At 48.1% G+C, this 12668-nt stretch overlaps 1 protein-coding gene across 2 annotated transcripts in view; it reads left to right on the forward strand.

Moving 5' to 3' along the window:
• The window catches only part of Hel89B (histone acetyltransferase 1), a 211609-nt gene that overhangs the window by 91004 nt on the left and 107937 nt on the right, over positions 1-12668 (forward strand). For both annotated transcript variants that reach the window (XM_077635155.1, XM_077635154.1), the window contains exons 13-15: positions 7514-7618; positions 9891-9998; positions 11226-11273. In XM_077635155.1, coding sequence (XP_077491281.1) covers positions 7514-7618; positions 9891-9998; positions 11226-11273 — 261 coding nt within the window. The remainder of the gene's footprint in view (positions 1-7513; positions 7619-9890; positions 9999-11225; positions 11274-12668) is intronic.

Raw genomic sequence — 12668 nt, forward strand, 5'->3', positions numbered from 1 at the left:
GTTGCTTGCGTGGCAAAACTCAAAATAATAATGAAAGCCTGCACTCGCTGATATGGTCGCTTGCACCAAAGGAGAGACATGCTTCACTGTTTTCAGTTCAAGCAGCCGTTGCAGAGGCTGTTGTCCGCTTCAATGCGGGAAACCTGAAGGCATCTTCCCAAATACTGAGCGAGCTCAGTATGAACCCTGGCCAACATAATATCAGGAGGATGACCGAGAAAGACAGGCGCCGGACAGCAGAATCTGCACGCAAGCGTGCCTCTACTGAAACCATGCATCGGGCACTGAAAAAGCGCCATTCTAGTCAAACCAAGCAGTCTGACTACATGCCTGGTGCTTATTAGCCCTTAAGAAATGTAGATATGTATATATCTTCATGAAATTTTGAATAAATTATGTCTAGTTTGTTTTTCTCAATTTTCTCAAAACGCAAATTTTGGACACCTGCTTGTTTTAGTTTGTCGATATCTCTGCACCTATGATGGGCAGAGATGTATTTTTTTTTGCTAAAGAAAGCTGGAAGTGCAGTGAGTGCAATGATCGAAGCAGAATTCTTTAATTAACCTTCAAAACTTTTTTATTTTGTAAAGTTCATTGAAGCATGATAGGCACAACTTGAAGGATGGTATTCCAAGTACTGCAAAATTGCTAATAAGGGTAAAATGAAAAAACTGCTTCGATCGTTGCACTCTCTGGTCATTGAACTACGTTGCCATGCATTAGAAATAATTTTTTATGGAGCCAATTTTTCTGCACGGAGGTACTAATTAATGAACAATGAAAATTAATTATTTCATTGACTAATTGACTTAGAAAGAAAAAAATTACATATTTGAAACCAGCATAAAAACCTGAACAAATTTGTTTGATTTCATCAGGATAGGCTTCAAAATAAGGAAAATAGCTCTAAGACCAGTGTCCCCCCTTAAGACGAACTTTCGCTTATAACTAGGGGTGTGCGAATATTGAAATTTCAGAACACGAATCGAATACAAATATGAAGAAAAAATGGCTTCGAATATTGAATCGAATATCGAATCGAATATCGAATATCTCTTCAGTACAAAAAAAAACTTCAGAAAATGATGAGCAAGCAAACATTGTTGCCCTTATTTCTTTAAAAATAGTGTACGGTCTTTGCAACTAAAATAAACAAAACTAGACTGCCTCAGTACCATATAAAAAAAAACATGATGTGCACAGAAATGTATACTACTTGATTAGACAGCATAACAGTATCCAAACTATAATGAGGTCATGCAAAGCAAAATCCATAAAATAACAGGACTGGAAACAAAAAAAAATAGCGTGATGACTATTAAACCTCATTCATTCGGAGTTCAAGGGACCGGAAGAAATGCTCGGTTCATCCGAAGGCCTCTGTTAATAAAATTGCCCGCGACCCCCCCAAAAAAAAAATGCTGTCGAAAATGCTGAAGATGCAGTAGGGCCTTATGAGGCGGCTTAATCGCGCTAGCACCTGTAAGTCCGTGACGAGCCACACGTTTTGGAGTGCTGGAAGAACTACATAAATGCAATCAAGGGGCCAGGGAACACACACTGGCGCCGGAGCGGCGAGGCGGTTTCTAAAAAGGAAAAAAATAAGCCGCGCGCAGCTGGACTATCGGCGAATGCGCAGGCCGACATTTGAAGTTGCCGCGGGGCAGCGGTGAAGCTCAGAAATCGAAACTACGCAGCCAGGTTTTTTTTTTCCCTAGTGACCGAGGCCCTCCGATTGTTGCCACGCCTGCCGTTACGCCCGCTAAAAAGGTGTACAGGTCACAATGCACCATGCAATATGTGGGATTTTTACAGGATCGCTTGCCCTATTGTGACTACTCGACGCGCCCCTTCAGGAGGCTCCCGTGGCATTTCGCAAGTAGGCTTTTCCGCATAGCGTACTTTACAAAACGGGATGGCGGAGGTCACGCTCGGAGAGTTATGAAGGCGACAAAACGCATTCTTCAGATGTGGGCATTAAATATGTAACGTATTACCGAAGGATTAAAAAAAAAGTGCGATTTCGCGCTACGATTGCTCGAAGCGGGCCGTCGGCCATCTTGTTCGCAGCATGTGTGATATGTGGGAAAGCCCACTTGGGGGAATCTCGCGAGGTGAAGCCTTGCGGCGTCGGGATGCGGTCGATCCGCGTGATAAACGGCGGAGAAGGAAGCGGATAGGACCTCTGTATTGTTTTCCTGCAATTTTTAACTCGTTATCGGCTAATTTGCCCAGATATTGTGGTTTTGCCACGGTCGAATTTATGAAAGTATGCGCAGTATACGATCGCTGGCAAGTTTTCGGGAATTTTCGAATATTTGGAAATTCACGAATATCAAATTTCTAATACGAATACGAATCGAATATGTTTGATATTCGATTCGTTTTCGAAATTTCAAATATTCGCACACCCCTACTTATAACGAACGAGAGCTGCGCAACCGTCAAAATATACATTATTTCAGTGGCACAAAATCACACGTATAACGAACGTCATTAAGCCCTGCTTATCGGTTACAGCGGACGGATGGCGTAAACCCGGTGCCGCGATGCGAGATAACCTGCCTCCGACCCCTTTGTGCGCCTGCCGCGCGTTTTTTTTTTCCTGAGCCTCGTAGGCGAACTGTCCGCCCCGTTTCGTGCCGCTCTTAAGCGAACTACCCTTTCCCCGCCGACGCGCCTTCCAAGATTGCCCCCCCCCCCGCCCCTCCTCGCAACTCCGCTCCCCTCTCCTCACTCTCTTGCAAATCTGCACGAGGCCTCCACAATCAACTGCGCTGCCGCCAGTGCCGATCGCTGAGGCCACGCTCCGTGAAGCAGGTCTTCCGTGGAAGCCAAGAGGTGGCTGCGCTGATGCTTACGGACGCCCCTCATTCGTCTCTCCGCTGGCGCTGTGTGTTTGTATCTTTAGCTTGATTGGCATGATTGCCGCCTGTGCACGTCTACCTAATCGCGCGCTTTGTCACTCTTCTGCTTTAAGTAAACTGGAAGCCTCCCTCATTGAATCTGCGCTGCAAAACCAGACGTCCATCGCGGACTTTATCGCAAAGAAAAAATTTTTAGTTTTGACAAGCAACTGTCTTTAAAGCTGTAGTCCACTTGCTACGAACTTCGGGATATAACGAACGGACACCACATGATGTTCATGTTCGTTATAAGCGGGCTCGACTATACTACCGTATTTACACTATTGTAAGTCGACCTATTTTTCAAAATTTGATAATCTGAAGTGGGGGTGGGGGTCAACTTAAAATCAAAACCAAAGCATCGCACCATAAATAAAGGCGTGACAAACGTGATATCAGGCATGCTACAGCGTGGTTGCATTTTTCTGCGCGCCTCTGTCGCATCGCTCTTAGTGCTGGCCTTGAGTAGCTGCAATGTCAACGCACAAACCAGCATCCCCACCCCGCTCGAGGCGGCCGATGGTGGCTGTCGATAAGTAGCAAACCCACATCATCCCACTTCCTACACGCGGCCGCAGATTGCGTCTGCTGATAAGCGACGGCGGCCCGATAACACATTTGTTTTCTGCTCTTAATAGGCGTCATCCAAGTTTTTTTTTTGTTGCTTAGTTTCAATCGCGCACTCGGCGCCCAAGGGAGCATCGATAGTTGATGGAAGGGTCGCTGTTCCAATAGTGGTGGCACCCCCACTCGGAACCGCAGCGGCGACGGAGTGTGTCGGTAGCCAACAAAAGAGCCGACGCCGCTCATGCGTTGTTTCTCTTTGGGTCTGACGCGTTTCACAAGTTTTAAAGTACTGCTTCATCATTTGTGCTCTGGGTCCGGCAAGCGACCGGTGCTTGTTCACGACAACATTCAAGATGGCTGTCATTCTTTACGCCGAAGAAACGAACTGCGCACCGGGCCGCAAGTTCAACGATCGCAACGGATGATACAGGTGTGGCAGCTGCAACGAGGCAAAATTTTCTCCTGTTCCACAAGATGTCGTGGTGTGGCTGTTTGCGAAGTGCGGGATTTCACTGCATGAAGATGTTAGAACGACGAGTTGTGGGACCGCGGCAGCGATCACGACGGCAGCGCTAGTGAGGACGATGGCGCAAGTGTGGACGAGTAGTCCAGTGAGTAATAAATTTTCGTTCTTGAATGTGCCGACAGGTGCTCCCGCGTGCGGCAGCTGATTGCGGCTGTTAGTAAGCGGAGGCGGGAGGATAGTGCTATCGCGTTCTATTAATAAAGGCCAAGTGTAAACGACCTCCAAGTTTATTTTAGAAATGTGATGTTGGTTGGGGGGGGGGGTCGACTTACACTCGTGTAAATACGGTACTTACTGACTAGTAAACAAATACAGTTAACTAGTAGCCCACGATGACACACAGGTGCTTTCGCATTCACAGCGTGTAAGTACAGTAAAAGCTTGTCAATTCGAACTTGATGGGGACCGGAAAAGTGTTCGAATTAAGCGAAGTTTGAATTATCGAATGGCCGCTGGAATGAGTGGTTATAGCGCCCCGCCGCACGGGCAGAACTCGAAGCAGTCGCACCTAGACTCATTATTGCGAGCTAGGTACTACTACACGTTTGTGGCGGGCATATTCCGAGAATTAAATTGATCCGGTCCTAACGGCAAATGAAATGAATTGATTGGCCAGTTATGCGCCAGAAACAAGTACTGGAATGCATTTGCGTGAGCAGCGAGCTTTAGTGCTGGAATATATGATGCTATTTATGCTCCAAAACATGTTTATTTACGGGAAAGGGTTGTCAAACTGAAAAGTAATCGCGAAGTGCATTTGCTTGCGTTTGTTCTGCCGAGACCCCGTCCGCATCATCTGCAGCTTGCCCAAAGCTCGTACGCCACGTCAGAGTTCTCACTGACAGAGAAGTGGCGTGCTGCAACATCGAGCGCAGACGCTGCTTCACGTGCACTTCTTGGCGGTGGCATAGTCTCATCGCTGCCTTCGGACTCACCACTGTCGGTTGTGTTCACCGCACCTGAGCCTTGCGACGTCTGCTGGGAGCGTGCAGCCTCAATTATATTGGCGTCACTAAAGGGCTCCAATGTCTACACACTGCTGTCCATGTAGCTCGCAGCACCAACAAAAGCAGTCATCGCCCGAACTGCCATACTACGTTGTTTACATCACGTGATCGCGACCCAGCGACCGTGGCACAACGAAAACCTGGAACGGCTCACGCTGAAGCATTAGCAGCGCGGGCGAGTGCTCCGGCAGCGAAAATCTGCTACGGTATGCACCGGAACGCGGACTTCAGGAGCCTCGTGCACTCGGGTTTTTTTTTTCTTTTCCATTGTTTTACATCTCTGGTAAATTTGGAGCGTGTTTTACTCACTATGGGTCAATTTCTGTCTATGAGGAGGGGTGTCAGCCAGGGGCCCCTAGTTTGAATTAACCGTAGCGGATGCCGACTTGTTCGAATTATCGCGAGTTTTCCCCCATTGAAATACACAGGGCTGTGCCGGGACCCGGCCGTGAGTTTGAATTAACTGTAAGTTGGAATTAAGAGTTCAAATTAACGAGCTTTTACTGTATCCTTTAGTGCCCTCTAATTTTCTTGAACCTCAGAGAAACACTTTAAAGGGACACTGAGAACAGTTCTGTTGGATTATTGTTCTCAGTAAAAATGAATTTTGCTGCCTGTGCCTGACCCGCGTCTCCTCTTGAAAGGTGAAAAATCGCAAACTTAATAATTCATCAATTTTGTTGTATTTAGACTCTACGTTCTTTTCCATTGAAAATTGGAGATTGGAGTCCAGAACTGTCATAATTTTTTAGAAATTGCCAGATAAACGCTGCTACGGCGGCGCAGGAACTTGTGAGGATGCACCAAAATATGCCTGCTTTCTATGCCGGAGCAATTCAAAACCAGCCACCACAATGCTCTCTATTCGGTCTGGTTTGGTAGTGCAGTTTGCTGGCTTCCTTTCGTGCCAATGCAGCGGCTGCTGAGCGGACTCAAAGCCAAGAAAAATGGAGACACATCCTTATCATTGGATGCCTTATAACACGTGGCGAAAGTGGCGGTTTTTATCGGCCAGTTTGAATTTCCTGCCACTTCAGACGCGTCTGGGTGCCATCATTTTGAAAATTCAACGTGAACAGTTGCAGAGTTGAAGCTGGGAGCCTGTAAGGCTGATTAATATGCAAAAAATAAGCAGCAGGGCAAAGGATCTGTGCACGCTAGCGCCGATATAGCATAGCATAGCATCACGACCACAAACCTCCTCGTCGGCAGCGTGGACCGTGGTACCTTGCAGCTTTCATCGGTGGTGCTTACCGTGAGTGGTTCAAAAGAGAAAGCTGACAGGAAGGCTGCCAGTTTCTCGGTGGCATCTGTGCGTGAGCGACTGGTGCGGACAGGAAGCTTTCAGTTGCGTGCGACAACGCGGGTCGCGCGACGTTGACTGACAGCGGCGGCTGTTGATAACATTAGCTGATGCGAAAATCTCGACGGACAGTGTGGTGGACTTGGAGCAGAGATGCCTGTGATTCGAATAGCGGTGACGCAGTTAATTAGGCGGCTGTTTCTTCCCAATGTGGCTGCAAGAAATAGAAAATGGTTTTTAATTATGCCTTGAATTTCTCCATTTATCTTAAAACATGGCATATTTCAAATCTGCTCGAAAAACTTGAGTGGACAGTGCAGTTTCATCAAGACTCAACCAAAAACAATGAAGTTAATGCAGTCTGGAAAAGGACCTGCGCTGAAGCAACGTGTTGGCACACAAATGTGCATCTGAAAACGGGCAGAATGCATGGAAAAAGGGCCATGTGGGTAAAAGAATTGGAGAGCACTTAAGACTGCTTACGTGCTGTGAAGGCGAAAGCATTAGCGTGTCGTCGTGAGCGTTCGACCTCAACACAGGTTGCGCGCTGAGAAATGAAACGAAGACGCGCATCTGAACACCAATTCCACAATCACTGAATCCATGTAGGTCCAAGTGAAACATGCCTGTCTCAAGGTAGTCTCTAGCCTGACTAAGAGACGTATGCTGTATGCTAGTAGAAATCGTGTGACACTGCCCGCAACAGTGTAAGAGGAACAGTTCTGTTCTCAATTAAGGGAAGGAGTAAAAAGTGTGGGATGCGATACGATTGAAGGTGCATATGTCATCTGTTGGAATCGCTGTCACGAGCCGACTTCCAAATTGACTAGCCTGTACCATAATTTTAAGATTGTCTGGAATTGCGGTGCTCTGCTTGATGTATTGTTCCTACAGCGGCTGCTTGACGACATCATTCTGTTTTTCTTGCCATCGCTGGGATTTTTTGTACCACCTGCAAGTTCACGATTTCCCTCAAGAAATAAGGAATGTTAATTTTTGTTGAAGTAATTTGGACTCAGGTGACAGCCTCTACTTCTAAGTGTATAGGACTGTGAAATTTTTTGTAGTGGAGTGCTACTGAATGTGCACATTGTGTGATGTTAGAAGCAGGATCCTGCATTGACATATGTTTGGGGGGGGTGAGGTTATTTCCCTGTGGTTGTTTCCCTCGACCGGTTATCGATATGTGCCACCCTTGGTGCAGCCCCTGAACGAGTGGATTCCTCCACTGCTGCCTTGCATGTTGCGCCTGCTGTACCAGCGTTGCCTGCTAGAGACGTCGACGGAAGTCCTCAACCTCATCTACCAGGTGCTGTATCCCATACAGCTTCCTTTTAGTATGCTTCCAATCTCGAAAAAACAACTCATTGTCTGAGTGGTGAAGCCAGCTGGACCTGCAGAAATAAAATAGATATGATTGCGACAGCACCGTGCCTGTGTTTCAAATCCGCGGCGGCGCGAACAGATCATCTTTGCTGGCCACTGCACGAGAGCACTATGCTATTGCAGCAAACAATCACCCCTTGTGTTTATTTCGCGCTGTGGTCGTCTTCGTCAACTTTAATTCATCATGCGCAGTGGATCCAGAACACACCACTATCACAGTGCCCTCTTAAGGGGGGACACGTCTCTTTGCGGCCGAAAATTGGTAAAAAAAATTTGATTTTTCATTTTTTCATCTTTGTGAGCCTAAGTTCATTGCACAGCTATCTATGCATTTTCATTGAAAAATACCGCCCAGTTCATGCATTATAGCGTTCCAAAGATGTGAAACCATGCACGTGGCCATTTAGCGAGGAGTGAACACACATCCTGAGGGAGCGAAAGGTAGAGATCCAAAGTACATTGGGTACGCTGGCTCATCGTATCCGTTTATCTATAATCAGCGATAAAGCGCAGCCGCTTCGCAACGGCCCGATAGCTTCGTCACCGCGCGACAACGAGGAGTGATCGGGGAGATTCCTGCTGCGTACAGGCGGTGTAATCGTGACTGCGCAGATGAAGAAGCAATACCTAAGCAGCTTTCGTTGACAGCCAGCAATGGCGCGATACATCGAGCTTTCCGGTCAAGCTGGTGGCATGTCGCCATCAGTGGTTGCGAAACAGCGTCCTGCAACATGTGGAATTGGAAACCTTGACGAAATAAACTTGGTTCTGAATGTGTTGGGGGGCGAGGTGAGCAAAGAGCACGTATCGTTTGTTAGGGGCTGACTGCGATCATAACACCGTTGTGAGATAGTCGCGTGCCGCAACTTCGGGGAGGTCGCAGTGCAAAGGCACTCGTCTCGGGTTCCAGTCTCCACACCATGCCAGCTGTTAGCTGCCAATTTTCTTGTTGCAAGCGCAACTATGTCGATGGGAAACGGTGCTTCCACATCGGGAACCGGTCCACATCAGAAACTCTCTTCAGTGATTTCTAGTTAGCCTTGGTACCACAAAAATATGCCAGAAACTTTTTTTCTGATTTCTCGAAACTGCATTTTTGGCACATTTAGAATTTTGGAGGAGTGATATCAGCAGTTATATATCAGCTACCCTATAAACACGTGTGAGGGCTGCACCCGTGTATGGGCTGCAGCCTGTTTTTCAGAAGGAAATATTAGGGACAAATAATATCCCTGTAAGGGCCGGACCCAAACTTTTCACATGAGCCACGCGGAAATAGCCTTCGAAATGCACCCGCCGTGGCCTCCTCGATTAGCTCCGGCTGCGAGCAACGGCGCGCTTGATCGTGGAGGCGACGCATGCGCACAGGAGCTTCCAGGTGCCGCACACGGATGGCGCCAGAGACCGCAGCTCATAGTCATCATTGTCAAATTTTTCCTCCGCTGGGAGCTCTCGCCAGCTCCCGCTTTTCATATCGGCATCAGTATCACCAGCTCCAGCATTTTGCGGCTGTCAAAGGCACGAGAGTTGTGGTTCATAGTAGTTGTGGCTTTCGCGTGCTGCCGCCGAGCGTTGTAGTTTTAGCATGATGGACAAGGAGCTGAATTGCTACACGGCTGGGAGTTTGCTGTCGAACACAGGTTAGTACAGTCTGCCAAGCCAGTCCTCAGCGCAGCTCTTGCTATCTTGTCCAAAATCTATGCCAAGTGCGGCGCACTGCCTGTGCTTAGAGGCAGCACCTCATGTTTATTGCATGTGTAGATTCTCGAAGCTCAATAAAAGGACTCTCAAAGGGTCAGTGCCATTGGCATACCCGTCAACTATGAAGTCCGTCGCGTACTTCATGCGCTTTGGCCGATTCTTATCATGCTATGAGGCGAATTTTGATGTTGTGAAATTCCAGTGCTATAAAGGAAACTGAAGGTTTTGCTGACTTCATTAAGTCATGGTTTAACCGTAGTACCTAACTGTCCACTAAATAAACACCACCATTCTTTTTGTGATTGTTTTCTGGATTGAAAGACTTGTGTAATGAAACGACTAAAGCTTGCCTCTTTGGCAAAGCAGGGCATGAACCCAAGGTGTCTTAGCAGCAGCAGGTGACAGAATGCGACACTTATGGCTTTGGAATAGTCTGCATCAGCATTGCAGTTCTTTTATGTGGATGTTCGCCAGTGTGCATGCATGTGTTGCAGGTGTGGGAGAAAGTGGTGCGGGGTGCCCCCCTGGGTCCCCTACTGACAGCTGCCTGCCCACACATGAGCTCCTGGCTCTGCCTGCTCATGCACCCAGCCCACCTGCAGGTGAGGGGTCTAATGTGCAGTCTTCTCCGCTCTCCGTGCGTGCAGACAGGACTGGGCTCGCAAAAACAAACATACAGGAATGAAAAGGGCACTCGCTAACTAGGGATGACACTGGCAAAAGCAAACATATATGAAAGGATGCGCTCATTAACATGATGAGATGGTTGAGCTGATCGGGACTCTCGGTTGTTGAGTGTGCGAAGAAAATACCTCTACGCTGTTTCATCATTGGATGTGCTTGCAGCGACTGGAGTCAAACCACGATTCAGTGCAAATTGCCGAAAGGTTGTGCCTTGAGCCATATCTAAAAGCAAAAAAAAGCTGGGGAAGACTAAGAGAAAAAAAGCCCAACGAAACACATTTAGGAGCCCCCGCCTGCTTCACCCCCCCCCCCCCCCCCTTCCCCCACAACTATCCCCTTCCCCATGAAATATCTTGGGTAGCAAAAAGCAAGAAAAGAATTCTTTCGAAGTTCGGGCCATGACATAGACTTGTGACATACTCCACCTGACTTCACGCCTCCCGCTAACATTGGAGGAGTAGGGTGAATTTCGCTTGCAAAGGATAGTTGGCGAGGCAGGAAAGAGAAAAATCCAGGAGAGGAGCATGGCAAAGTAGCTTGATTGTGGTGGCTGTAACTCCGTTATTAATGAGTCTTTTGAAGAAATGCTTGCGGCCGTGGTGTTCCGGCGTTGATGCCTCGCAACCATAGAGGTAGAAAATATATCCGACCAAGGGGGGTCAATGGCTCTTTAAAACCAGCATGCTGACAACCGTTGAGGATGATCATGGCTCAAGCATTCCATGCTTGTGGATTGGGAAACAGTGTGCAGCACCATTTGGTGGACCACCGTTTTGTTGTGCCATGGCGCAGTTCTCAGCAGGCTGTGACTGCGCCAGCAAACAAAGCGATTGGGCACCAGCGCTGCCTGTCATTTTCAGTCTCTACAATGAGAAATAGATCTTGTGAAGGATGGCAGAATGGGTCAGGCTGCTGGCGTTTGGGATAGCATTTCACAGCTCTTTGCACTGTGTCTTCAAGCATCACCAGGGAAGTGGGTAACGTCCGGTCCCTTGTCTGTTGTTCCCCAGTTTCCCACTCTTCATCTGTTCCGCTGGCTGTCTTGTTGCATATTGTCAACAGTGCGTGGCCCCTCAAGTAGAAACTTCTCATGTCACTTCGTCAGCAAGGAAATGTGACCTTGAGCTTGTGCTCAACTTGTGCAGGTTGATGTCGTGGCTCTGCAGTGGCTGGTTCTACCACCAAACCTCAAGGTGAGTAGAGGAACGGTGCAGTTACCATTCCTACTATGGCTGTCTGTGTTATCAGAATTGTGCACTTACCGTTCCTAACATGGTCATCAGAACATTGCATTTACCATGGCTATGACATCCATCTGTGTTTTCTGGGTGTTCTAATATGGGGGCCCCGAACCAAGCAGTAACCGCTGACTGAGTGGCACTAGAAGAGTTTCTTTGTTTTCACACCTTGAGGTGAACGGCACAGGAACAAGAGATGAGGGCAGGAGCAATACACGCAATGAGCACAGCACTCATGTATACCATATTTACTTGCGGGCCGCCGCGGTGGCTGAGGGGTTATGGCGCTCGGTTGCTGACCTGAAAGACGTGGGTTCGATCCCGGACGCGGCAGTCGAATTTCGATGGAGGCGAAATCCTAGAGGCCCGCGTGTAGTGCGATGTCAGTGCACGTTCAAGAACCCCAGGTGGTCGAAATTCCCGGAGGCCTTCACTGCGGCGTCTTTCATAGCACGAGTGGCTTTGGGGCGTAAGACCTCCAAATACTACAGTCGCCGACCGATTTTTCGGACTCGAAGGGATCCGAAAAATGGTCCGAATAATTGAACAGTCCGAAAAATCCATAAAGTACAAAAATATCACTTTATTGAGATGAAATCGGCTGAGAAATGTCACTGATTTTACCTTGCGGAAAATTTTTCTTGCTGGCGACGAGTTGCGCCTGTATTTGCGCCAAAGTTGTGCTTTCACTGTGCACACTAGACAGCAAGGTCACCGCATTTAGTTGGAATACTTCCCACACTTCTTTGACGGACCCGGCGGTGCCATGTTGTCCACAACCCGAGTGTGCACCACACCGCTCGTCAAATACACGCAAAGATAAGGCACTTTTCGTTCAAAGCGGCGGAACCGCCGGACGCAATCACAAAACAGCGAACAGATGTAACTTTGTGAAGACTGAGCGCCACTCAGTCGACGCGATCAGAGAAACCCAAGTGATGAAACGGCGAATAGTGAATGCATGAGACCTGCCGCGGTGGCTCAGTGGTTAGGGCACTCAGCTACTGATCCGGAGTACCCGGGTTGGAACCCGACCGTGGAGGCCGCATTTCCATGTAGGCGAAACGCAAAGGCGTCTGAGTGCTGTGCGATGTTGGTGCGTGTTAAAGATCCCCAGGTGGTCTAAATTATTTCGGAGCCCTCCATTACGGCACCTATTTCTTGCTTTCTTCTCTCAGTCCCTCCTTTATCCCTTCCCGCCGAGATGCGAGATAGCTCCTGCACAATTTCCTTCCCCCAACAACCAATTTTCAACGTATGGGACAAGCGATAACCTCCCGCGACAACGTCGGCTACAAAAGTGATGGCGATGACAATCTGGCTGCCACCTCGAAGTGTCAGAGATCGCAG

The sequence above is a fragment of the Amblyomma americanum genome, chromosome 8, assembly GCF_052857255.1.
Source record: "Amblyomma americanum isolate KBUSLIRL-KWMA chromosome 8, ASM5285725v1, whole genome shotgun sequence".
Classification (NCBI taxonomy): domain Eukaryota; kingdom Metazoa; phylum Arthropoda; class Arachnida; order Ixodida; family Ixodidae; genus Amblyomma; species Amblyomma americanum.